Below are 27,526 nucleotides of genomic sequence, written 5' to 3'. Positions count from 1 at the left end.
CTCACACTCACCCCGACACACACTCACACTCATCCCGACACGCACTCACACTCACCCCGACACACTCACATACTCACACTCACCCCGAGACACTCACACTCACACCAACACACGCACACACTCACCCCGACACACACTCACACTCATCCCGACACACTCACCCCGACACACTCACATAGACACGCACACACTCACCCCGACACACTCACATAGACACACACACACTCACCCCGACACACTCACCCCGACACACTCACACTCACACCAACACACGCACACACTCACCCCGACACACACTCACACTCACCCCGACACACACACACTCATCCCGACACACTCACCCCGACACACTCACACTCACACCAACACACTCACACCGACACACACTCACCCCGACACACTCACACAGACACATACTCACACTCACCCCGACACACACACACTCACCCGACACACTCACACCGACACATACTCACACTCACACCGACACACTCACACTCATCCCGACACACACTCACTCACCCCGACACACTCACACTCACCCCGAGACACTCATCCCGACACACTCACACTCATCCCGACACACACTCACACTCACCCCGACACCCTCACATACTCACACTCACCCCGAGACACTCACACTCACCCCGACACACTCGCACACTCACCCCGACACACACACACTCACCCCAACACACTCACCCCGACACACACTTACACTCACCACGACACACTCACACACTCACCCCGACACACTCACACACTCACCCCGACACACTCACCCCGACACACACTCACACTCACCCCGACACACTCACACACTCACCCCGACACACACTCACACTCATCCCGACACACACTCACACTCACCCCGACACACACACTCACCCCGACACACACCCCGACACACTCACACACTCACCCCGACACACACTCACACTCACCCCGACACACTCACACTCACCCCGACACACTCACACACCCCGACACATACTCACACTCACCCCGACACACTCATACTCATCCCGACACACACTCACACTCACCCCGACACACTCATCCCGACACACACTCACACTCACCCCGACACACTCATCCCGACACACACTCACCCCGACACACACTCACACTCACCCCGACACACTCACATACTCACACTCACCCCGAGACACACACCCCGACACACACACTCACCCCGACACACTCACCCCGGCACACTCACACCGACACACACTCACACTCATCCCGACACACTCACATACTCACACTCACCCCGACACACTCACACTCACCCCGACACATTCACCCCGGCACACTCACACCGACACACACTCACACTCATCCCGACACACACACACTCACACCGACACACTCACCCCGACACACTCACACACTCACACTCACCCCGACACACTCACACTCACCCCGACACACTCACATACTCACACTCACCCCGACACACTCACATACTCACACTCACCCCGACACACACACACACTCACACTCACCCCGACACACACACACTCACACCGACACACTCACACTCACACCGACACACTCACACTCACCCCGACACACTCACAGTCACCCCGACACACTCACATACTCACACTCACCCTGACACACTCACAACACACACACACACTCATACCGAGACACTCACCCCAACACTCTCACCCCGACACACACATACTCACCCCGACACACACTCACCCCGACACACTCACATACTCACACCGACACACACGCACACACACACACTCACCCCGACACTCTCACACACACATACTCACCCCGACACACACACACTTACACCAACACACTCACACTCACCCTGACACACTCACACCCACCCTGACACTCACATACGCACACTCACCCCGACACACTCACACACCCCGACACACACACACACACACACTCACCCCGACACACTCACACTCACCCTGACACTCACATACTCACACTCACCCCGACACACTCACATACTCACACTCACCCCAACACACTCACATACTCACACTCACCCCGACACACTCACACCGACATACACACACACTCACCGCAACACATTCACACACACACTCACCCCGACACACACACACTCACCCCGACACACACACACTCACCCCGACACACACACACTCACCCGACACACACACACTCACCCGACACACACACACTCACCCCGACACACACACTCACCCCGACACACACACACTCACCCCGACACACACACACTCACCCCGACACACACACACACTCACCCCGACACTCACACACTCACCCCCACACACACACATGCACACTCACCCCGACACTCACACACTCACCCCGACACACACACACACATGCACACTCACCCCGACACACTCACACCGGCACACACACACTCACTCCGACACACTCACACACTCACTTTCACCCCGACACACTCACCCCGACACATTCAGACACTCACCCTGACATACTCACACACTCATACTCACCCCGACACGACACACTCACACTCACACCGACACACTCACACACTCGCCCCGACACACTCACCCCGACACCGACACACTCACACTCACCCCGACACACACACTCACACTCACCCCGACACACACACATACTCACCCCGAGACACACACACACACTCACCCCGTGACGCACACACACTCACCCCGACACACACACACACTCACCCCGACACACACACACACTCACACTCATCCCGACACACACTCACCCCGACACACACTCACACTCACCGCGACACACACTCACACTCACTCCGAGACACACTCACACTCACCCCGACGCACTCACACTCACCCCAACACACACTCACACTCACCCTGACACACTCACACTCACCCCGACACACACTCACACTCACCCCGACACACACACACACCCCGACACACACACACTCGCCCTGACACACTCACACTAACCCCGACACACACTCACACTCACCCCGACACACACTCATCCCGACACACACTCACACTCACCCCGACACACACTCACCCCGACACACTCACACTCACCCCAACACACACTCACCCCGACACACAAACACTCACCCCGACACACACACGCACTCACCCTGACACACGCACTCTCACCCCGACACACACACACTCACCCCGACACACACACGCACTCACCCCGACACACTCACACTCACCCCGACACACACTCACACTCACCCCGACACACACTCACCCTGACACACACTCACCCTGACACACACACTCACCCCGACACACACACACTCACCCCGACACACACTCACACCGACACACTCACACTCACCCCGACAGACACACACTCACCCCGACACACACACACACACTCACCCCGACACACACCCCGACACACTCATACTCACCCCGACACACACTCACACTCACCCCGACACACACTCACATTCACCCCGACACACACACACACTCACCCCGACACACACACACACTCACCCCGACACACTCACCCCGACACACACTCACACTCACCCCGACACACACTCACACTCAGCCCGACACACACTCACACTCACCCCGACACACACACACACTCACCCCGACACACACTCACACTCACTCCGACACACACTCACCCCGACACACACTCACCCCGACACATACACACACACCCCGACACAAACTCACACTCACTCCGACGCACACTCACCCCGACACACACTCACCCCGACACACACACACACTCACCCCGACACACACTCACACTCACCCCGACACACACTCACACTCACCCCGACACACACTCACACTCACCCCGACACACACTCACCCCGACACACACTCACCCCGACACACACACACACACTCACCCCGACACACACTCACACTCACCCCGACACACACTCACCCCGACACACTCACCCCGACACACACACGCACAGACATACACACACGCCCCAACACACACACACGCACGGACACACACACTCACACACCCCGACGCGCACACGCACACCCCGACATGCACTCACGTCACGACACACACACACATCCAGACACACAGCACCGTCTACCCCTCCCTGACACTGATCCTCCTTCTTTTCCTCACCATCCATCTCCCTCTGTACATCTCCTTCCAGTTCACTCCTTGTTCTAGTTCACTCCTTGTTCTCTCCCTCCCTCTCGCTATCTCCCCTTCTGCCTCCCTTCCTCGTCTTCGCCCAAACCAATCACTTACCACAGTTCTGCAGGAGTCAATGTTGGGACCACAACTTTTCACTTTTCACTTCCTAGATGAAGGAACTGAGGGCATCCTGGCTAAGTTTGCAGATGATACAAAGGAACAGGTAGTATTGAGGAGGTGGGGAGGCTGCAGAAGGATTTGGACAGGTTAGGAGAATGGGCAATGAAGTGGCAGATGGATTACAACGTGGGGAAGTGTGAGGTCATGCACTTTGGTAGGAAGAATAGAGGCATAGACTATTTTGTAAATGGGGAGAGAATTCAGAAATCTGGAGTGCAAAGGGACTTGGGAGTCCTAGTCCAGGATTCTCTTAAGGTTAACTTGCAGGTTGAGTCGGTAGTTAGGAAGGCAAATGCAATGTTGGCATTTATTTCGAGAGGACTCAAATATAAAAGCAGGGATGTGCTGCTGAGGCTTTGTAAGGCTCTGGTCAGACCACATTTAGAATATTGTGAGCAATTTTGGGCCCCGTATCTCAGGAAGGATGTGCTGGCCCTGGAGAGGGTCCAGAGGAGGTTCACGAGAACGATCCCAGGAATGAAAGGCTTAACATATGAGGAACGTTTGAGGACTCTGGGTCTATACTCGATGGAGTTTAGAAGAATGAGGGGGGATCTGATTGAAACTTACAGAACACTGAAAGGCCTGGATAGGGTGGACGTGGGGAAGATGTTTCCATTAGTAGGAGAGACTAGGACCCGAGGGCACAGCCTCAGAGTAAAGGGAAGACCTTTTAGAACAGAGATGATGAGAAACTTCTTTAGCCAGAGAGTGGTGAATCTATCGAATTCATTGCCACAGAAGTCTGTGGAGGCCAGGTCATTGAGTGTATTTAAGACCGAGATAGATAGGTTCTTGGTTGGTAAGGGGATCAAAGGTTACGGGGAGAAGGTGGGAGAATGGGGTTGAGAAACTTATCAGCCATGATTGAATGGCGGAGCAGACTCGATGGGCCGAATGGCCAAATTTCTGCTCCTATGTCTTATGGTCTAATGGTCTTTCCTCCAACACTGCCCTGACCTGTCACTTCCCCCTCCTCTTTCCTTCTCAGGCCCCTTCCCGCCTCCCTCCCGTCCTGGTCTCCGTTCAGTGCCCTTTGAGCCAGTCACTAAGCCCTTACCCCGACAGCGAATCGCAGGATGTCTTTGCTCTGGGCTAGTGCGATGGCCTCAGCGAATGTGGTGTCTTGATCGTTGGATCTCCCATCTGTGATTACAATCATCACCCGTTTGGAGTCAGCCCGAAGCCCACTGTCCCGCACAAAGATCTCCTGGCTGGGGAAACAAAGGGAGATTCCAGTTAACATGGGGACATGTGTTTGTGTGTCTGTGTGTTTTTGTATGTGTGCGATTTCAGGTGTTTCTACATGTCTATGTAGATGGGTGTTTGTGTGTGTGCATGTGTGTGTGCATGTTTGTACATGTGGGCTGGGTGGGTGCCATGTATATGTGTCTGCATTTATATGTGTACATATGGGTACATGTGGCCTTGTACACATCCGCATGTGTGTACAAGTGTCTGGCAATGGTTAATGCATGTGCAAGTGTTTGTATACATACGGGGGTGTATGTGTAAATGTGGCTCTGTACAAGTGTGTGGGTGTGTGCACACGTGCATTTCCATATGTGTGTACACACTGCAGTCTGTGCACACGTGTATAGATATACATAAGGACACGTGTACAGCTGGGTGACACTGACTTTTGGTGTGTGCACATATTTATTTGCAAATGTCTGCTGACATGTGTATGCGTGAACACTCATGTTTCTGTATGTTCACATTAGCACAAAGCTTGAATCACCCCTCCACTGTCACCCCCACAACCCTCTTTTACCCCTCCCCTGTGACCCCCACACCCCCAACCCTCTTTTACCCCTCCCCTATCACCCCCACACCCCCACCCATCCTTTACCCCTCCCCTGTCACCCCCACACCCCCAACCCTCTTTTACCCCTCCCCTGTCACCCCCACCCACTCCAACCCTCCTTTACCCCTCCCCAGTGACCCCCACACCCCCAACCCTCTTTTACCCCTCCCCTGTCACCCCCACACCCCCCAATCCTCCTTTACCCCTCCCCTGTGACCCCCACACCCCCAACCCTCTTTTACCCCTCCCCTGTGACCCCCACACCCCCAACCCTCTTTTACCCCTCCCCTGTCACCCCCACACCCCCCAACCCTCCTTTACCCCTCCCCTGTGACCCCCACACCCCCAACCCTCTTTTACCCCTCCCCTGTCACCCCCACACCCCCAACCCTCCTTTACCCCTCCCCTGTCACCCCCACACCCCCAACCCTCTTTTACCCCTCCCCTGTCACCCCCCACACTCCCCAACCCTCTTTTACCCCTCCCCTGTCACCCCCACACCCCCCAACCCTCCTTTACCCCTCCCCTGTCACCCCCACCCCCCAACCCTCTTTTACCCCTCCCCTGTCACCCCCACACCCCCCAACCCTCCTTTACCCCTCCCTTGTCACCCCCACCCCCCAACCCTCTTTTACCCCTCCCGTCACCCCCACACCCCCAACCCTCTTTTACCCCTCCCCTGTCACCCCCACACCCCCACACCCCCACAACCCTCTTTTAATCCTCCCCTGTCACCCCCACACCCCCACAACCCTCTTTTAATCCTCCCCTGTCACCCCCACACCCCCACAACCCTCTTTTAATCCTCCCCTGTCACCCCCACCCCTCTTTTACCCCTCCCGTCACTCCCACACCCCCCAACCCACCTTTAAATCCTCCTGTCACCCCTACACCCCCCACACTGCCCCAACCTTCTTTTACCCCTCCCCTGGCATGTGGCAATGACACAGCTTCTGGACACATAGTGATCACCTCTCTGCCCTCGGTTCTCGGAGAGAGAGCTCTCACATTAACGCTCTGATCTGGAACTCTCTCCCAGTGACAGACAATACAGTCTCCTGTACATAATCGCATAATCAGCTCACCCCTCAGTCTGCTCTCTTCTCGCGATCAGAGTCCCAGCCTGTTCAAGCATTCCTGATAGTTCTAGGCTCTCGGTTCTAGTATCATCTTTGTAAGTATGTTTGCACTTTCTCCAATGTCTCTACAGGCTTTTAATAGTATGGAGACTGGAACTGTGCACAGTGCTCCAAGTGTGGTCTAACTGAGGGATATAGAGACCGGAGCTATGCACAGTGCTCCAAGTGTGGTCTAATCGAGGGATATAGAGACCAGAACTGTGCACAGTGCTCCAAGTGTGGTCTAATCGAGGGATATAGAGACCGGAGCTATGCACAGTGCTCCAAGTGTGGTCTAACTGAGGGATATAGAGACCAGAACTGTGCACAGTGCTCCAAGTGTGGTCTAATCGAGGGATATAGAGACCAGAACTGTGCACAGTGCTCCAAGTGTGGTCTAATCGAGGGATATAGAGACCGGAGCTATGCACAGTGCTCCAAGTGTGGTCTAATCGAGGGATATAGAGACCAGAACTGTGCACAGTGCTCCAAGTGTGGTCTAATCGAGGGATATAGAGACCAGAACTGTGCACAGTGCTCCAAGTGTGGTCTAATCGAGGGATATAGAGACCAGAACTGTGCACAGTGCTCCAAGTGTGGTCTAACTGAGGGATATAGAGACCGGAGCTGGGCACAGTGCTCCAAGTCTAGTCTAACTGAGGGATATAGAGACCGGAGCTGGGCACAGTGCTCCAAGTCTAGTCTAACTGAGGGATATAGAGACCGGAGCTGGGCACAGTGCTCCAAGTCTAGTCTAACTGAGGGATATAGAGACCGGAACTGTGCACAGTGCTCCAAGTGTGGTCTAATTGAGGGTCAATGCAAGTTTTCAGTTTTTTACTTTTCAGTCCAATATCTCTGAAAGTGAACTCTGTGTTTGGTTTGCTCTGTCTGTAAAAAGGTGTATTGTTAACTTTAATTATGTGTATCGGTACATCAGATATCTCTGCTCTTTTACTTCTAATCTTTCGGTTTTGTTCAAAATAGTCGTAAAATTGAACTGCATAGAAGGAGGCCCTTTGGCCATCATAAAAACAAAAAGCTAAAAGCTACTGCGGATGCTGGAAATCCAAAACAAAACAAAAACAGATTTATCTGGAAAAACTCAGCAAGTCTGGCAGCATCGGCGGAGAAGAAATCAGTTAACGTTTCGAGCCCTCATGGCCCTTCGGCAGAACTGCAGCATAGTTTCAGCAAGGGAGAAATAAAAATTAGTTTAAGGTGGGTGGGGGGGGTGGAAGAGACACATTGAGGGTGTGGTGTGAGCAGATAATCAAAGGATGTCATAGACAAAAGGGTCAAAGAGGTGTTGAAGGTGGTGGTCTTTGTCTGAGAAAAGTGCTAATTAAGAATGGAAGACAGGATATTCAAAGTACAGCTCTAGTGGGGGTGGGGTGGAAAGACTAAAGGTTTTAGTTTTAGATTTAAAAATAATGGAAATAGGTGGGGAAAGAAGAATCTATATAAATTATTGAAAAAAAAAAGCGGGTGGGGGGGGAAAAAGAAACGGGGTGGGGATGGTGGGAGTTTAAGATCTAAAGTTGTTGAATTCAATATTCAGTCCAGAGGGCTGTAAAGTGCCTAGTCGGAAGATGAGGTGCTGTTCCTCCAGTTTGCGTTGGGCTTCACTGGAACAATGCAGCAAGCCAAGGACAGACATGTTGGCAAGAGAACAGGGTGGAGTGTTAAAATGGCAAGCGACAGGGAGGTTTGGGTCTTTCTTGCGGACAGGCCGCAGGTGTTCCGCAAAACGGTCGCCCAGTTTGCGTTTGGTCTCTCCAATGTAGAGGAGGCCGCATTGGGAGCAACGAATGCAGTAGACTAAGTTAGGGGAAATGCAAGTGAAATGCTGCTTCACTTGAAAGGAGTGTTTGGGCCCTTGGACGGTGAGGAGAGAGGAAGTGAAGGGGCAGGTGTTGCATCTTCTGCGTGGGCATGGGGAGGTGCCATAACTGGGGGTTGAGGAGTAGGGGGTGATGGAGGAGTGGACCAGGGTGTCCCGGAGGGAACGATCCCTACGGAATGCCGTCAAGGGGGGTGAAGGGAAGATGTGTTTGGTGGTGGCATCATGCTGGAGTTGGCGGAAATGGCGGAGGATGATCCTTTGAATGCGGAGGCTAGTGGGGTGATAAGTGAGGACAAGGGGGACCCTATCATGTTTCTGGGAAGGAGGAGAAGGCGTGAGGGAGGATGCGCGGGATATGGGCCGGACACGGTTGAGGGCCCTCTCAACGACCGTGGATGGAAAACCTCGGTTAAGGAAGAAGGAGGACATGTCAGAGGAGCTGTTTTTGAAGGTAGTGTCATCAGAACAGATGCGACGGAGGCGAAGGAACTGAGAGAATGGGATGGAGTCTTTACAGGAAGCGGGGTGTGAGGAGCTGTAGTCGAGGTAGCTGTGGGAGTCGGTAGGCTTGTAATGGATATTGGTGGACAGTCTATCATCAGAAATTGAGACAGAGAGGTCAAGGAAGGGAAGAGAAGTGTCAGAGATGGACCATGTGAAGATGATGGAGGGGTGGAGATTGGAAGCAAAATTAATAAATTTTTCCAGGTCCCGACGAGAGCATGAAGCAGCACCGAAGTAATCATCAATGTACCGGAGAAAGAGTTGTGGGAGGGGGCCGGAGTAGGACTGGAACAAGGAATGTTCCACATACCCCATGCGGGTACCCATAGCCACAACTTTTATTTGGAGGAAGTGAGAGGAGTTAAAGGAGAAATTGTTCAGTGTGAGAACAAGTTCAGCCAGACGGAGGAGAGTAGTGGTGGATGGGGATTGTTGGGGCCTCTGTTCAAGGAAGAAGCTAAGGGCCCTCAGACCATCCTGGTGGGGGATGGAGGTGTAGAGGGATTGGACATCCATGGTGAAGAGGAAGCGGTTGGGGCCAGGGAACTGGAAATTGTTGATGTGACGTAAGGTGTCAGAGGAATCACGGATGTAGGTGGGAAGGGACTGGGCAAGGGGAGAGAGAAGGGAGTCAAGATAACGAGAAATGAGTTCCGATGAGACCGATCGTGTCAGCCTGTTCCTGCCCCACGGAACTCATTTCTCGTTATCTTGACTCCCTTCTCTCTCCCCTTGTCCAGTCCCTTCCCACCTACATCCGTGATTCCTCTGACACCTTACGTCACATCAACAATTTCCAGTTCCCTGGCCCCAACCGCTTCCTCTTCACCATGGATGTCCAATCCCTCTACACCTCCATCCCCCACCAAGATGGTCTGAGGGCCCTTAGCTTCTTCCTTGAACAGAGGCCCCAACAATCCCCATCCACCACTACTCTCCTCCGTCTGGCTGAACTTGTTCTCACACTGAACAATTTCTCCTTTAACTCCTCTCACTTCCTCCAAATAAAAGGTGTGGCTATGGGTACCCGCATGGGCCCCAGCTATGCCTGTCTCTTTATGGGGTATGTGGAACATTCCTTGTTCCAGTCCTACTCCGGCCCCCTCCCACAACTCTTTCTCCGGTACATTGATGATTACTTCGGTGCTGCTTCATGCTCTCGTCTGGATCTGGAAAAATTTATTAATTTTGCTTCCGATCTCCACCCTTCCATCATCTTCACATGGTCCATCTCTGACACTTTTCTTCCCTTCCTTGACCTCTCTGTCTCAATTTCTGATGATAGACTGTCCACCAATATCCATTACAAGCCTACCGACTCCCACAGCTACCTCGACTACAGCTCCTCACACCCCGCTTCCTGTAAAGACTCCATCCCATTCTCTCAGTTCCTTCGCCTCCGTCGCATCTGTTCTGATGACGCTACCTTCAAAAACAGCTCCTCTGACATGTCCTCCTTCTTCCTTAACCGAGGTTTTCCATCCACGGTCGTTGAGAGGGCCCTCAACCGTGTCCGGCCCATATCCCGCGCATCCTCCCTCACGCCTTCTCCTCCTTCCCAGAAACATGATAGGGTCCCCCTTGTCCTCACTTATCACCCCACTAGCCTCCGCATTCAAAGGATCATCCTCCGCCATTTCCGCCAACTCCAGCATGATGCCACCACCAAACACATCTTCCCTTCACCCCCCTTGACGGCATTCCGTAGGGATCGTTCCCTCCGGGACACCCTGGTCCACTCCTCCATCACCCCCTACTCCTCAACCCCCAGTTATGGCACCTCCCCATGCCCACGCAGAAGATGCAACACCTGCCCCTTCACTTCCTCTCTCCTCACCGTCCAAGGGCCCAAACACTCCTTTCAAGTGAAGCAGCATTTCACTTGCATTTCCCCTAACTTAGTCTACTGCATTCGTTGCTCCCAATGCGGCCTCCTCTACATTGGAGAGACCAAACGCAAACTGGGCGACCGTTTTGCGGAACACCTGCGGTCTGTCCGCAAGAAAGACCCAAACCTCCCTGTCGCTTGCCATTTTAACACTCCACCCTGTTCTCTTGCCAACATGTCTGTCCTTGGCTGGCTGCATTGTTCCAGTGAAGCCCAATGCAAACTGGAGGAACAGCACCTCATCTTCCGACTAGGCACTTTACAGCCCTCTGGGCTGAATATTGAATTCAACAACTTTAGATCTTAAACTCCCCCTCCCCCCATCCCCACCCCGTTTCTTTTTCCCCCCCCACCCGCTTTTTTTTTCAATAATTTATATAGATTCTTCTTTCCCCACCTATTTCCATTATTTTTAAATCTAAAACTAAAACCTTTAGTCTTTCCACCCCACCCCCACTAGAGCTGTACTTTGAATATCCTGTTTTCCATTCTTAATTAGCACTTTTCTCAGACAAAGACCACCACCTTCAACACCTCTTTGACCCTTTTGTCTGTGACATCCTTTGATTATCTGCTCACACCACACCCTCAATGTGTCTCTTCCCCCCCACCCACCTTAAACCAATTTATATTTCTCCCTTGCTGAAACTATGCTGCAGTTCTGCCGAAGGGCCATGAGGGCTCGAAACGTTAACTGATTTCTTCTCCGCCGATGCTGCCAGACTTGCTGAGTTTTTCCAGGTAATTCTGTTTTTGTTTTCCTTTGGCCATCATGTCTGTGCTGGCTCTTTGGTCTTGGTCTATCCCATTAGACCTGCTCATTCAGCCTCCTCCCTGCTCTTTCCCCATCTCCCTGGTGATCTTATCCCCTTCAAGTATTTCTCCAATTCCCCTTTCGAGTGTTCCGATTGAATCTGCTTCCACCGCCCCTTCAGGCAGCGCCTTCCAGATCACAACAGCTCGCTGTGTCTAAATACAAAACACTTTCCTCATCTCCCCCTCTGGTTCTTTTGCCGATTCTCTTCAATCTGGGCCCCTGTGTTCCTGACCCTCTTGTCACTGGGAATAGTTGCTTCTTATTTTCTCCAGCGAAGCCCCTCCTGATTTGGAATGCCTCGATTCAGCCTCCCATTTAACCTTCTCTACTCGAAGGAGAACAATCCCAGCTTCTCCCTTCTCCCCACACGGACTGAACTCCCTCATCCCGGCTCCCAGGCTGGGAATCCTGCTGTGCAGCCTCTCTGTGGTCACTTTCCCCCACTGAAGCCCTGAACTCACACCAGCGTTTTGATGGCGGTCGGGGTGTAGGTGTCTCCTGAAATCTGCCGAATCCCTGTCACCAGTGCCTCGTTCCTACGGCGCCTCTCGTATTCCTCAAAATTAAACTCCTTCTTCACAATGTCGGAGAACTGCATGACAGCAAACTGCGGAGCAGGGTGTCCGGAGGTCACAGTGCCGATGGAGAGAGAAAAGACCGTGTCAGTGAGAGGCGACGGGAACATTTTCCTGTGAACTCCCAACAGAATTCCCACTGTCAACACCCACCCGAGCTCCTCTGGAACTCCCAACAGAACCTGTTCACCAATCCCAGCCCTGTGCTCACTCACCTACCCTGACTCTCAACCCAACAATACCTCCGGTAACATTCCCAAATCCCACCATGGGGCCACTCCCTATCTCTGTAATCTCCTCCAGCCCCAACAACCCTCCCTATCTCTGTAATCTCCTCCAGCCCCTACACCTCTCCATTCTCTGTAACCTCCTCCAGCCCCTACAACCCTCCCTATCTCTGTAACCTCCTCCAGCCCCTACAGCCCTCCCTATCTCTGTAACCTCCTCCAGAACCTACAACCCTCCCTATCTCTGTAACCTCCTCCAGAACCTACAACCCTCCCTATCTCTGTAACCTCTTCCAGAAGCTACAACCCTCCCTATCTCTGTAACCTCTTCCAGAACCTACAACCCTCCCTATCTCTGTAACCTCCTCCAGAACCTACAACCCTCCCTATCTCTGTAACCTCCTCCAGCCCCTACAAACCTCCCTATCTCTGTAACCTCCTCCAGCCCCCACAACCCTCCCTATCTCTGTAACCTCCTCCAGAACCTACAACCCTCCCTATCTCTGTAACCTCCTCCAGCCCCTACACCCCTCCCTATCTCTGTAACCTCCTCCAGAACCTACAACCCTCCCTATCTCTGTAACCTCCTCCAGCCCCTACACCCCTCCCTATCTCTGTAACCTCCTCCAGTCCCTACAAGCCTCCCTATCTCTGTAACCTCCTCCAGCCCCTACAAGCCTCCCTATCCCTGTAACCTCCTCCAGCCCCTACAAGCCTCCCTATCTCTGTAACCTCCTCCAGTCCCTACAAGCCTCCCTATCTCTGTAACCTCCTGCAGCCCCTACACCCCTCCCTATCTCTGTAACCTCCTCCAGCCCCTACACCCCTCCCTATCTCTGTAACCTCCTCCAGCCCCTACACCCCTCCCTATCTCTGTAACCTCCTCCAGCCCCTACACCCCTCCCTATCTCTGTAACCTCCTCCAGCCCCTACACCCCTCCCTATCTCTGTAACCTCCTCCAGCCCCTACACCCCTCCCTATCCCTGTAACCTCCTCCAGCCCCTACAAGCCTCCCTATCCCTGTAACCTCCTCCAGCCCCTACAAGCCTCCCTATCCCTGTAACCTCCTCCAGCCCCTACAAGCCTCCCTATCTCTGTAACCTCCTCCAGCCCCTACAACCCTCCCTATCTCTGTAACCTCCTCCAGCTCCTACAACCCTCCCTATCTCTGTAACCTCCTCCAGCCCCTACAACCCTCCCTATCTCTGTAACCTCCTCCAGCCCCTACAACCCTCCCTATCTCTGTAACCTCCTCCAGCTCCTACAACCCTCCCTATCTCTGTAACCTCCTCCAGCCCCTACAACCCTCCCTATCTCTGTAACCTCCTCCAGCCCCTACAACCCTCCCTATCTCTGTAACCTCCTCCAGCCCCTACAACCCTCCCTATCTCTGTAACCTCCTCCAGCTCCTACAAGCCTCCCTATCTCTGTAACCTCCTCCAGAACCTACAAGCCTCCCTATCCCTGTAACCTCCTCCAGCCCCTACAAGCCTCCCTATCCCTGTAACCTCCTCCAGCCCCCACAACCCTCCCTATCTCTGTAACCTCCTCCAGCCCCTACAACCCTCCCTATCTCTGTAACCTCCTCCAGCCCCTACAACCCTCCCTATCTCTGTAACCTCCTCCAGCCCCTACAACCCTCCCTATCTCTGTAACCTCCTCCAGCCCCTATAACCCTCCCTATCCCTGTAACCTCCTCCAGCCCCCACAACCCTCCCTATCTCTGTAACCTCCTCCAGCCCCTACACCCCTCCCTATCTCTGTAACCTCCTCCAGCCCCTACACCCCTCCCTATCCCTGTAACCTACTCCAGCCCCTACAGCCCTCCCTATCTCTGTAACCTCCTCCAGAACCTACAACCCTCCCTATCCCTGTAACCTCCTCCAGCCCCTACACCCCTCCCTATCCCTGTAACCTCAGCGCAACAACTACAGGGGAGGCAGTGGAATACGGGTAATGTCACTAGAATAGTGATCCAGAGACCCAGGGTAATGCTCTCAGAATAAAAATAGAAAATTCTGGAAAAGCTGAGCGGGTCTGGTAACATCAGCGGCAGGAGAAACAGAGTTAATGTTTCCAGTCCATCTGACTCTTCTTCAGAACTCTGAGTTTCCAAAGTCCTGTAACCACTTTAATTGAGATCAGATCTCTGAAGAAGGGTCATATGGACTGGAAACGTTAACTTGGCTTTTCTCACCACCGATGCTGCCAGATGTGCTGAGTTTTCCCAGCATTCTCTGTTTTTATTGCAGATTTCCAGCATATGCAGTATTTTGCTTTTGTCTTTATGCTGTGGGGACCCGCGTTCCAATCACACCAGGGAAGATGGTGGAATTTGAATTCAATAAAAATATAGAATTTGAACTCTGATGACGACCATGAAACCATTGTCGATTGTTGTAAAAACCCATCGGGTTCACTAATGTCCTTTAGGGGAGGAAATCTGCTGTCCTCAGCTGGTCTGGCCTACATGTGACTCCAGACCCACAGTCAATGTGCTTGACTGTGAAAGGGTCTACCAGGCCACTCCATTGTAACAAACCACTATGAAGTCACAAAAAAGGAATGAAACCGGACGGACCACCCGGCATCGGCCTAGGCACCGGAAACGACAACGGCAAACTCAGCCCTGTCAACCCTGCAACGTCCTCCTTGCTAATGTCTGGGGGCTAGTGCTGAAATTGGGAGAGCTGTCTCACAGACTAGCCAAGCAACAGCCTGACATAGTCATCCTCACTGAATCATACCTTACAGATAATGTCCCAGACACCACCATCACCATCCCTGGGTATGTCCTCTCCCACTGGCAGGACAGACCCAGCAGAGGTGGCAGCACAGTGGGATACAGTCGGGAGGGAGTTTCCCTGGGAGTCCTCAACATCGTCTCCAGACCCCATGAAGTCTCATGACATCAGGTCAAACATGGGCAAGGAAACCTCCTGCTGGTGACCACGTACCGCTCTCCCTCAGCTGATGAATCAGTGCTTCCTCCATGTTGAACATCACTTGGAGGAAGCACTGAGGGTGGCAAGGGTGCAGAATATACTCTGGGTGGAGGGATCCAAGTGCATCACCAAAAGTGGCTCGGTAGCACCACGACTGACCGAGCTAGACGAGTCCTAAATGACATCACTGCTAGACTGGGTCTGTGGCAGGTGCTGAGGGAGCCAATAGGAGGGAAAAATGTACTTGATCTCATGACCTATTTGACCTCATCCTCACCAACCTGCCTGCCGCAGATGCATCTGTCCATGACAGTATCGGTAGGAGTGACCACCGCACAGTCATTGTGGAGACGAAGTCCCACCTTCACATTGAGGATACCCTCCATCATGTTGTGTGGCACTACCACCGTGCTAAATGGGACAGATTTCAGAGCTAGCAACTCAAGACTGTGGGCCATCAGCAGCAGCAGAATTGTATTAAACCATAATCTGTAACCTCATGGCCTGGCGTATCACCCACTCTACCATTACCACCAAGCTAGGGGATCAACCCTGGTTCAATGAAAAGTGCAGAAGGGCATGCCAGGAGCAGCACCAGACATACCTAAAAATGAGGTGTCAACCTGGTGTAGCTACAACCTGTGTGCCAAACAGCATAAGCAGCAAGTGATAGACAGAACTAATCGATTCCACAACCAACGGATCAGATCTAAGCTCTGCAGTCCTGCCACATCCAGTCGTGAATGGTGGTGGACAATTAAACAACTCACTGGAGGAGGAGGCTCCACAGAACATCAGTGCAAAAAATAAGGCTGAAGCATTCACAACAATCTTCAGCCAGAAGTGCCGAGTGGATGATCCATCTCGGCCTCCTCCAGAGTTCCCAGCATCACAGATGCCAGTCTTCAGCCAATTCGATTCACTCCACATGATATCAAGAAACAGCTGAAGGCATTGGATACTGCAAAAGCTATGGGCCCTGACAATATTCCGGCAATAGTACAGAAGACTTGTGCTCCAGGATTTACTGTGCCCCTAGCCAAGCTGTTCCAGTACAGCTACAACACTGGCATCTACCCGGCAATTTGGAAAATTGCCCAGTATTTCCTGTACACAAAAAGCAGGACAAATCCAACCCGGCCAATTACCATCCATCTCGATCATCAGTAAAGTAATGGCAGAGATCATCAACAGTGCTATCAAGTGGCACTTGCTTAGCAATAGCCTGCTCAATAGCACTCAGCTTGTGTTCCGCCAGGGTCACTCAGCTCTTGACCTCGTTACCGCCTTGGTTCAAACATGGACAAAAGAGCTGAACTCCCGAGGTGAGGTGAGAGTTACTGTCCTTGACATGAAGGCAACATTTGACCGAGTGTGGCATCAAGGAGCCCGAGCAAAACTGGAGTCAATGGGAATCGGGGGAAAACTCTCCGCTGGTTAGAGACATACCTAGCACAAAGGAAGATGGTTGTGGTTGTTGGAGGTCAGTCATCTCAGCTCCAGGACATCACTGCAGGAGTTCCTCAGGGTAGTGTCCTCGGCCCAACCATCTTCAGCTGCTTCATCAATGTCCTTCCTTCCATCATAAGATCAGTAGTGGGGATGTTCGCTGATGATTACACAATGTTCAGCACCATTTGCGACTCCTCAGGTACTGAAGCATTCTGTGTCCAAATGCAGCAAGACCTGGACAATATCCAGGCTTGGGCTGACAAGTGGCAAATAACAATCGTGCCACACAAGTGTCAGGCATTGACCATCTCCAACAAGAGAGAATCTAACCATCGTCCCTTGACATTCAATGGCATTACCAGCATTGAATCCCCCACTATCAACATCCTGGGGGTTATCGATGCCCAGAAACTGAATTGGACTTGGCATAAAAATACGGTGGCTACAAGAGCAGATCAGAGTCTAGGAATCCTGTGGTGAGTAACTCACCTCCTGTCTCCCCAAAGCCTGTCCACCATCTACAGGGCACAAGTCAGGAGCGTGATGGAATACTCCCCACTTGCCTGGATAAGTGCAGCTCCCACAACACTCAGAATCACAGAATTATTATGTCACAAAGGAGGCCATTCAGTCCATCATGTCTGCACTGGCTCTCCGAATGAGCATTATGGCTTACTGCCATTCTCCTGCTTTTTCCCCATAACCCCGCACATTGTTTCTATTTACATAATCATCGAAAGCCCTCTTGAATGCCTCGATTGAACCTGCCTCCACCACACTTTCAGGCAGTGCACTCCAGACCCGAACCACTCACTGTGTGAAGAAGTTTTTTCGTCCCATCGCATTTGCTTCTTTTACAAAACACTTTAAATCTGTGCCCTCTTGTTCTCAATCCCTTGATGAGCGGGAACAGTTTCTCCCTCTCTACTTTATTCAGCTCCCTCATGATTTTGAACATCTCTGTCAAATCTCCTCTAAGCCTTCTCCTCTCCAAGGAGAATAGTCCCAACCATTCCAATCTATCTTCATAAATAAAGTTTCTCCTCCCTGGAACCATTCTTGTAAACCACTTCTGCACAATGCGTTCACATCCTTCCTATAGTTTGGCGCCCAGAACTGTACACAATACTCCAGCTGAGGTTTAATTAGTGTCTTATATAAATTCAGCTCTTGTACTCTATGCCCTTTTAATAAAGCCCAGGATACCATATGCTTTATTAACTGCTCTCTCCACCTGTCCTCCCACCTTCAATAATCTATTCACATATACACCCAGCTCCCTCTGCTTCTGCACCCCTTTAAGAATTGTACCCCTTACTTTATGTTGTCTCTCCATGTTCTTCCTACCAAAATGCATCACCTCACACTCCTCTGACTGAATTTTTTGAGGAGGTGACCAGATGTGTGGATGAGGGTAGTGCAGCTGATGTAGTTTATATGGATTTCAGCAAAGCCTTTGACAAGGTCCCACATGGGAGACTTATAAAGAAGGCAAAGGCACATGGGATACAGGGTAATTTGATAAGGTGGATTCAAAATTGGCTTAATTGTAGGAGGCAGAGTGTGATGACAGAAGGATGCTTTAGTAACTGGAAGCCAGTGTCCAGTGGTGTACCACAGGGATCTGTGCTGGGTCCCCTATTATTCATCATTTATATAAACGACAGAGATGACTGTGTGGAGGGTAGGATTAGTAAGTTTGCGGGTGACACAAAGATTGGCCGGGTGGTTAACAGTGAGGTTGAGTGTCTTGGGCTACAGGAAGATATAGACGGGATGGTCAAATGGGCAGATAAGTGGCAGATGGAATTTAACCCTGAAAAGTGTGAGTGAGAGAGGGCAAGACGTAACCCCATAGTGAAAGAGACAGAGGCCAACAAGAGCCCCCAGAGCGAGGGCAACTCCACTGAGGGTAACAAGGAACCCCACAGAGAGAGAGGGCAACTTCACCGAGGGCCACAAGAGACCCCAGAGAGAAGGAGGGCAACAAGAGACCCAAGAGAGAGAGGGCTACTCCACTGAGGGTAACAAGAGACCCCAGAAAGAGGGAGGGCAACAAGAGACCCCAGAGAGAGAGGGCTACTCCACTGAGGGTAACAAGACACCCCAGAAAGAGGGAGGGCAACAAGAGACCCCAGAGGGAGAGGGCTACTCCACTGAGGGTAACAAGACACCCCAGAAAGAGGGAGGGCAACAAGAGACCCCAGAGGGAGAGGGCTACTCCACTGAGGGTAACAAGAGACCCCAGAGAGAGAGGGCTACTCCACTGAGGGTAACAAGACACCCCAGAAAGAGGGAGGGCAACAAGAGACCCCAGAGGGAGAGGGCTACTCCACTGAGGGTAACAAGAGACCACAGAGAGAGAGGGGGCTAATCCACTGAGGGTAACAAGAGACCCCAGAGAGAGAGAGGGCTACTCCACTGAGGGTAACAAGAGACCCCAGAGAGAGAGGGGGCTAATCCACTGAGGGTAACAAGAGACCCCAGAGAGAGGGAGGGCAACAAGAGACCCCAGAGAGTAGGGCAACAAGAGACCCCAGAGAGAGAGAAGGCTACTCCATTGAGGGTAACAAGAGACCCCAGGAAGAAGGAGGGCAACAGGAGACCCCAGAGACAGGGCAACCTGAGACCCCAGAGAGAGAGGGGGCAACTAGCGACCCTATAGAGGGGACAAGAGACCCCAGAGAGAGATAGAACAACAAGAGACCCCAGGGTGAGAGAGGGCAACTCCACCGAGGGGAACAAGAGACCCCAGAGAGTGGACAACTCCACCGAGGGGAACAAGAGACCCCAGAGAGTGGGCAACTCCACCGAGGGGAACAAGAGACCCCAGAGAGTGGGCAACTCCACCGAGGGCAACAAGAGACCCCAGAGAAAGGGCAACTCCACCGAGGGGAACAAGAGACCCCAGAGAGTGGGCAACGCCACCGAGGGCAACAAGAGACCTCAGAGAGTGGGCAACTCCACCGAGGGTAACAAGAGACCCCAGAGAGTGGGCAACTCCAGCGAGGGCAACAAGAGACCCAGAGAGAGGGCAACCTGAGACCCCAGAGAGTGGGCAACTCCACCGAGGGGAACAAGAGACCCCAGAGAGTGGGCAACTCCACCGAGGGTAACAAGAGACCCCAGAGAGTGGGCAACTCCAGCGAGGGCAACAAGAGACCCAGAGAGAGGGCAACCTGAGACCTCAGAGAGTGGGCAACTCCACCGAGGGGAACAAGAGACCCCAGAGAGTGGGCAACTCCACCGAGGGGAACATGAGACCCCAGAAAGTGGGCAACTCCACCGAGGGCAACAAGAGACCCCAGAGAGTGGGCAACTCCACTGAGGGCAACAAGAGACCCCAGAGAGAGGGCAACCTGAGACCCCATAGAGTGAGGGGATAACTAGCGACCCTATAGAGAAAGGGGACAACAAGAGACCCCAAAGTGAGAGAGGGCAACAGGAGACCCCAGAAGGAGGGTGAGAGAATAAACAATTGAAAGAACAAGTGATTGACCTTCAAAATCAAATGCAAATGGAATGCCTGACCTTTTCTCAACACGAAGAAATGAAGACTGTCTTAACCAGCAGAGTGGTGGCAGCAGAGCAGAAGACACGAGGAGACTCTAGTGAATTACAGGAACGCTCAAGATGAAGCAAGAGAGCCTCACAAAGAAAAGGAAAACCTGTTGAAAGATCTTGTCATCCTCCAAGAATCCCTCAAGACAACATTTTTTTATTCTGGAAACTTCTGAAGAGAGGGAAATGGAATTTAATGCCAATCTGAACAAACTGAAGAACCAGTTAGCAGAGAAGACTCAGCAACGGGATACGGGGTAATTTGATAAGGTGGATTCAAAATTGGCTTAGTTGTAGGAGACAGAGGGTGATGACAGTTGGATGCTTTAGTGACTGGAAGCCAGTGTCCAGTGGCGTACCACAGGGATCTGTGCCGGGTCCCCTATTATTTGTCATTTATATAAACGACAGAGATGACTATGTGGGGGGGTAGGATTAGTAAGTTTGCGGATGACACAAAGATTGGCCGGGTGGTTAACAGTGAGGTTGAGTGTCTTGGGCTACAGGAAGATATAGACGGGATGGTCAAATGGGCAGATAAGTGGCAGATGGAATTTAACCCTGAAAAGTGTGAGGTGATACACTTTGGATGGAGTAATTTGACAAGGAAGTATTCAATGAGCGACATGGCACTAGGAAGTTCTGAGGAACAAAGGGACCTTGGCGTGTGTGTCCATAGATCTCTGAAGGCGGAGGGGCATGTTAGTGGGGTGGTGAAAAAGGCATTTGGGACACTTGCCTTTATCAATCGAGGCATAGATCACAAAAGTAGGGAGGTCATATCGGAGTTGTATAGAACCTTGGTGAGGCCACAGCTGGAGTACTGTGTGCAGTTCTGGTCGCCACATTATAGGAAGGACGTGATTGCACTGGAGGGGGTGCAGAGGAGATTCACCAGGATGTTGCCTGGGATGAAACATTTAAGTTATGAAGAGAGGTTGGATAGACTTGGGTTATTTTCGTTGGAGCAGAGAAGACTGAGGGGTGACCTGATCGAGGTGTACAAGATTATGAGGGGTATGGACAGGGTGGATAGGGAGCAGCTGTTCCCCTTAGTTGAAGGGTCACTCACGAGGGGACATAAGTTCAAGATGAGGGGCAGGAGGATTAAGGGGGATGGGAGGGAAAACCTTTTTACCCAGAGGATGGTGACGGTCTGGAATGCGCTGCATGGGAGGGTGGTGGAGGCAGGTTGCGTCACATCCTTTAAAAAGCACCTGGACGAGCACTTGGCACGTCACAACATTCAAGGCTATGGGCCAAGTGCTGGTAAATGGGATTAGGTAGGTAGGTCAGGTGTTTCTGACGTGTCGGTGCAGACTCGATGGGCCGAAGGGCCTCTTCTGCACTGTGTGATTCTGTGAATGTTCAATATTCCAGGAGGAAGCCGAAAACCTACAAGAAACAGACTGAAAAGCTGATGAAGTTGTTGAATGGAAAAGAGGAGACATTGAAAGGAAAAACCGTCAAACTTTCCAAGCTGGGAGTGGATAATGAAGCCATGGGTATCACACTTACAGAACTGTAACAAGTGAAGACTTCACCAGAGACAGACCTGGCTAACAGTGATTCCAAAATGAATGACAAGGACATCGCTCTGCTGTAGACAGACAACAAAAAGGCAGAAAGGAGGTGTGAAAATGTCAATCCGACACTGAATCACAAGGCACGAGAAGATGACAAAACTGAGCTGCATGAGAAGATCCAAACGCTCGCAAAAGGATTTTAAAATCAAACAGCAAACAAGTGTTTGACTGAAACAAGTGGAAATGCAGGCTCCATTTCAGACGAGTTGTTTACAAAGAGAAACGCTATTCAAAGCAAAAAGCAAATCAAATGAAGCTAGCCAAGTACCTGAAACCCAGAGTACTGCTACCATTCCTCCAAACGTGACAGGCCGAGATGTGGAAGAAGTGTCAAGCCTCAAGACCATCTGAATTGGTAAAGTCAGAGACCTGAGATGGGGGAGCAGGGGCAGCGAGTAACAATAGTACTGTAATCGTCCTTTGGAAGGGCAAAAGCTTTCCTTCGGGAAGAAAGGGGGATGTTGTGATATTGTGCCTGCATTGTCATGTAAAGGTGCTCAGCACAGCAAGGGTTAATGTGGACTGGAGAATAGCACCACCCACGGTATGATGTATGGAGTCACATGGCACACTCTCGGAGAACTCCCGAGAACAGCACTCTGTAAGCAGTCCTCCTGCATGACAGTAACAGCCCCATGCACGATAGGAACCTGGGAACTGGAAATAGTTAAAGGCAGCCAATAAAGAGTTCATGTTTAAACATACAACTCTGCAGGATCTCCTCAATGAGCCCGCCTCCCACTGCAGCAGAAAGGAACACATACCATGGCACAGCCGGCACACACAAATATAAACTGACTATAATTGGGAAGAGCAAATATCCCAGGAGCTCCAAGAGTATTAGGACATCACCATTGTTCATTACTCTGTCAATAACAGAGCCTGGGTAACCAGGGACATGTTTTCCGATTGGTTTCACAGCCACTTTGCACCAGAGGCATGTGCCCACTGTCGGGTAGCTGGACTTGAAGCAAACTGACAAACCATGTTGCTCCTGGACAAACCCTTGGCAAAGAAGCATGTTTTCACTGTTAATTTCCCACCCGATTTAGCATCATTAATTCAGTTGATAATCAAGGCAATTTTCAGGTCACGAATGTAAATGATAGAAACAGTGATGATGAGGAGGACGTAGTAAATCCAGCAGAGAAAGTGCCCACAGACAATGCCATTAAGATGTGTGACGGGTTGATAGATGCACTCGAGCAATGTGCATTTGTAAGTGAGCAAGAAACAATGTCAGTCTAGAAAATAAAAGACAAACTTATGAAACAAAAAAGCAATGTTGATGAGGCAGATGAAGCTGGAAGAACAGTTCAAGGTTGTCTCCCAGCAGGAGTACACCGACAGTCTGAAACACTCCGAAAGCAGAACGCTTACCAACAGCTGGAAACTTTGACTAGGCGCCCTGCATTTGTTATTCAGTGGTAGACCTGACTTTTCTAGCCATGCTATTCACTTTAGGCTCTTGCCAGCCTCAGATACGGCTATTGGAATGTAAGCAGGCCTAGTCCTGGATGCGGTATGTGAAAACCAAAACCATCTGAAATACAAAATGTGTCCGGCCCCAAGGATTTTGGATACTGTAAAATTTTGCAAAATGAAATTCTAGCTACGATGAAGACCAACGATCCAAATACCAGATAGTTGCAAATAAAATGTCTACTGCCTCCCAGCACTAATATATTTCACTTAAAAAGCATAGTTTACTGATTTTGAGTGGCTCAAATGATAAAGACATGGGGAATCAGTGTAATAGTAAATTCAGAAATGAAGTGGCCAACACATTTTCTTCAAGTTCCTGCGCCTCAGAATTGCCCACGACACCAGTGGGTGTTACCTGTAGCATTGAGAAAGGAGAATCAGTGAATGTGCTGTATTCAAATTTTAAGAAAGCTTTTGATAAGGTCCCACACAGGAGGTCAGTACATGAAAGTACTGCTGCCCTTTCAGAGGGTCAGTACTGAGGGAGTGCTGCACGGTCGGAGGGTCAGTACTGAGGGAGCGCTGCACGGTCGGAGGGTCAGTACTGAGGGAGCGCTGCACTGTCGGAGGGTCAGTACTGAGGGAGTGCTGCACTGTCAGAGGGTCAGTACTGAGGGAGTGCTGCACTGTCAGAGGGTCAGTACTGAGGGAGTGCTGCACTGTCGGAGGGTCAGTACTGAGGGAGTGCTGCACTGTCAGAGGGTCAGTACTGAGGGAGTGCTGCACGGTCGGAGGGTCAGTACTGAGGGAGCGCTGCACTGTCGGAGGGTCAGTACTGAGGGAGTTCTGCCCTTTCAGAGAGTCAGTACTGAGGGAGTGCTGCACTGTCAGAGGGTCAGTACTGAGGGAGTGCTGCCCTTTCAGAGAGTCAGTACTGAGGGAGTGCTGCCCTTTCAGAGGGTCAGTACTGAGGGAGTGCTGCACTGTCGGAGGGTCAGTAATGAGGGGGTGCTGCACTGTCGGAGGGTCAGTAATGAGGGAGTGCTGCACTGTCGGAGGGTCAGTACTGAGGGAGTGCTGCACTGTCGGAGGGTCAGTACTGAGGGAGTGCTGCACTGTCGGAGGGTCAGTACTGAGGGAGTGCTGCACTGTCGGAGGGTCAGTACTGAGGGAGTGCTGCACTGTCGGAGGGTCAGTACTGAGGGAGTGCTGCACTGTCGGAGGGTCAGTACTGAGGGAGTGCTGCACTGTCGGAGGGTCAGTAATGAGGGGGTGCTGCACTGTCGGAGGGTCAGTAATGAGGGAGTGCTGCACTGTCGGAGGGTCAGTACTGAGGGAGTGCTGCACTGTCGGAGGGTCAGTACTGAGGGAGTGCTGCACTGTCGGAGGGTCAGTACTGAGGGAGTGCTGCACTGTCGGAGGGTCAGTACTGAGGGAGTGCTGCACTGTCGGAGGGTCAGTACTGAGGGAGTGCTGCACTGTCGGAGGGTCAGTACTGAGGGAGTGCTGCACTGTCAGAGGGTCAGATGAAGGCGGTCACTTTGACTACCTCATGTCCCCCCAGGTAGTCTTATAAATCTTTCAGACCGATTTTTTGTACTAGATGATGGACATTAATTGTCTACCCATTTTGCAACATTAGAACAGGAAGAACACTTCATTCCGAGCTCCTGAAGCCACTTGAGTAGTGCAATACTGACATTCTCATTGTCGGTTCTATGTGAGGCCTGTCCATCCCCACTGACAGCAGAAGTAAGTGGGCAGGAGCAGTCTGAGCAGGAAACAACTTAACAAAGCTTGCAATAAAGTGGATTGTACAATAGATCACAGGGTCCGGACATCCTGCAATTTCCAGGCGGACTTTCACAGAATGTTCCAGAAAAACCACAAAGCTATTCAGCTCAGCAATTCTCAGAAAGAGGTGAAATTTTATACTCCTACTCACTCCCCGCACTCTTTAAGGATCAGCTAATTCTCATCCCACTCTCCTCACTACCAGCCCCCTCTAATATCCCACCCAGTCTAATCCCACTCTCTCCCCCTCACTCCCCGCACCCTTTAATATCCCACCCAGTCTAATCCCACTCTCTCCCCACTCACTCCCCGCACCCTTTAATATCCCACCCAGTCTAATCCCACTCTCCCCCTCACTCCCCACACCCTTTAATATCCCACCCAGTCTAATCCCACTCTCCCCCTCACTCCCCGCACCCTTTAATATCCCACCCAGTCAAATCCCACTCTCCCCCTCACTCCCCACACCCTTTAATATCCCACCCAGTTTAATCCCACTCTCCCCCTCACTCCCCACACCCTTTAATATCCCACCCAGTCTAATCCCACTCTCCCCCTCACTCCCCACACCCTTTAATATCCCACCCAGTCTAATCCCACTCTCCCCCTCACTCCCCGCACCCTTTAATATCCCACCCAGTCAAATCCCACTCTCCCCCTCACTCCCCACACCCTTTAATATCCCACCCAGTTTAATCCCACTCTCCGAGGAGCGTTGGGAGGGGGAGCTGGAAGAGGTAATTTGTGGAAGAGGTCATGATAGAGAGAGAGAGAGAGAGGGAACTGACAGGCTCAGGATAGATTGAAAGGGTCAATTGGAGAAGAGAGGAGGTGGGAGAGGGATTGAGGGTTTGGCGAGAGGTGGAGGAGGTAGGGCAAGGGGTTGAGAGAAAGCTAGGAATGGGAGAAGAGAGGGAGTCAGGGGAGTGAGGGGGTGGCTGAGACAGGGAGGTGGAAGGAAGAAGGAGGGAGCCCAGCAGAGAGGGGGTGGGGGGAAGAGGGGGAAGGTGGTGTGGACGGACAATGAGGGCAACTGATGCAGAGCGGTTGGGTGAGGAAGGGGAACAGGAGGGGGAGACAGAGGTGATTGAGGGAATGGGGAAGGAGGAGGGGAGTGTGGCATGGGAGAGGGGGCAGTGGGGAGGGGCAGGAGAGTGAGTTAGAGAGAGGGAGAGGTGGTGGATTGGAGGGACTGGGGAGGGAATGGATGGGAGATGGAGGGGCAATGGAGGGGTTGAGGGCTGGAAAGGAAGAGAGAGAGGGAAGGAGGGATGATGAAGGAAGGATGCAGAGAGGGACAGAGGGAGGGTGGAAGGGAAGGAGAAAGGGACAGAGAGAGGGGTGAAGCGAGGGCTAAGTCGAGGGTTGGGGAGAGGGATGGAAGGAAGGATAGAGACAGCATTGGAGAGAGGGGTTGAGGGAGAGGAAGTTGGGGGTCCACCTGTACATCCCGATGGTAGAAGCGACGCAGCATCGTCACCATGAAATCCTTCATTCGGATAAAATCATCAGGTACAATACTGACTGAGCCATCGATCAGGAACGCCAGGTCCACCTTGGCAGTGAAACAGTCTAAGAGAGTGAACAGAGAGAGTGAGTGAGAGAGAGAGAGAGTGAGATAGAGTGAGAGAGAGAGGAGAGAGAGCGAGAGAGAGAAAGAGAGAGAGAGACCGAGAGAGAGAGAGCAACCAAGAGACACAGG

At 51.9% G+C, this 27,526-nt stretch overlaps 1 protein-coding gene across 1 annotated transcript in view; it reads right to left on the bottom strand.

Moving 5' to 3' along the window:
* LOC144675631 (integrin alpha-M-like) overlaps nt 1-27,526 on the bottom strand; it is a gene marked incomplete at its 3' end in the record, with an annotated part of 112,250 nt that overhangs the window by 77,397 nt on the left and 7,327 nt on the right. The window contains exons 3-5 of the mRNA XM_078536272.1: nt 27,266-27,396; nt 12,720-12,865; nt 5,339-5,492 (exon numbers count right to left, since the gene is read on the bottom strand). Coding sequence (XP_078392398.1) covers nt 5,339-5,492; nt 12,720-12,865; nt 27,266-27,396 — 431 coding nt within the window. The remainder of the gene's footprint in view (nt 1-5,338; nt 5,493-12,719; nt 12,866-27,265; nt 27,397-27,526) is intronic.

This window comes from Cetorhinus maximus, unplaced genomic scaffold, assembly GCF_964194155.1.
Source record: "Cetorhinus maximus unplaced genomic scaffold, sCetMax3.hap1.1 HAP1_SCAFFOLD_1062, whole genome shotgun sequence".
Taxonomy (NCBI): domain Eukaryota; kingdom Metazoa; phylum Chordata; class Chondrichthyes; order Lamniformes; family Cetorhinidae; genus Cetorhinus; species Cetorhinus maximus.
The sequence above is the reverse complement of the archived record's forward strand: the minus strand, read 5'-3'. Positions and strand labels throughout refer to the sequence as shown.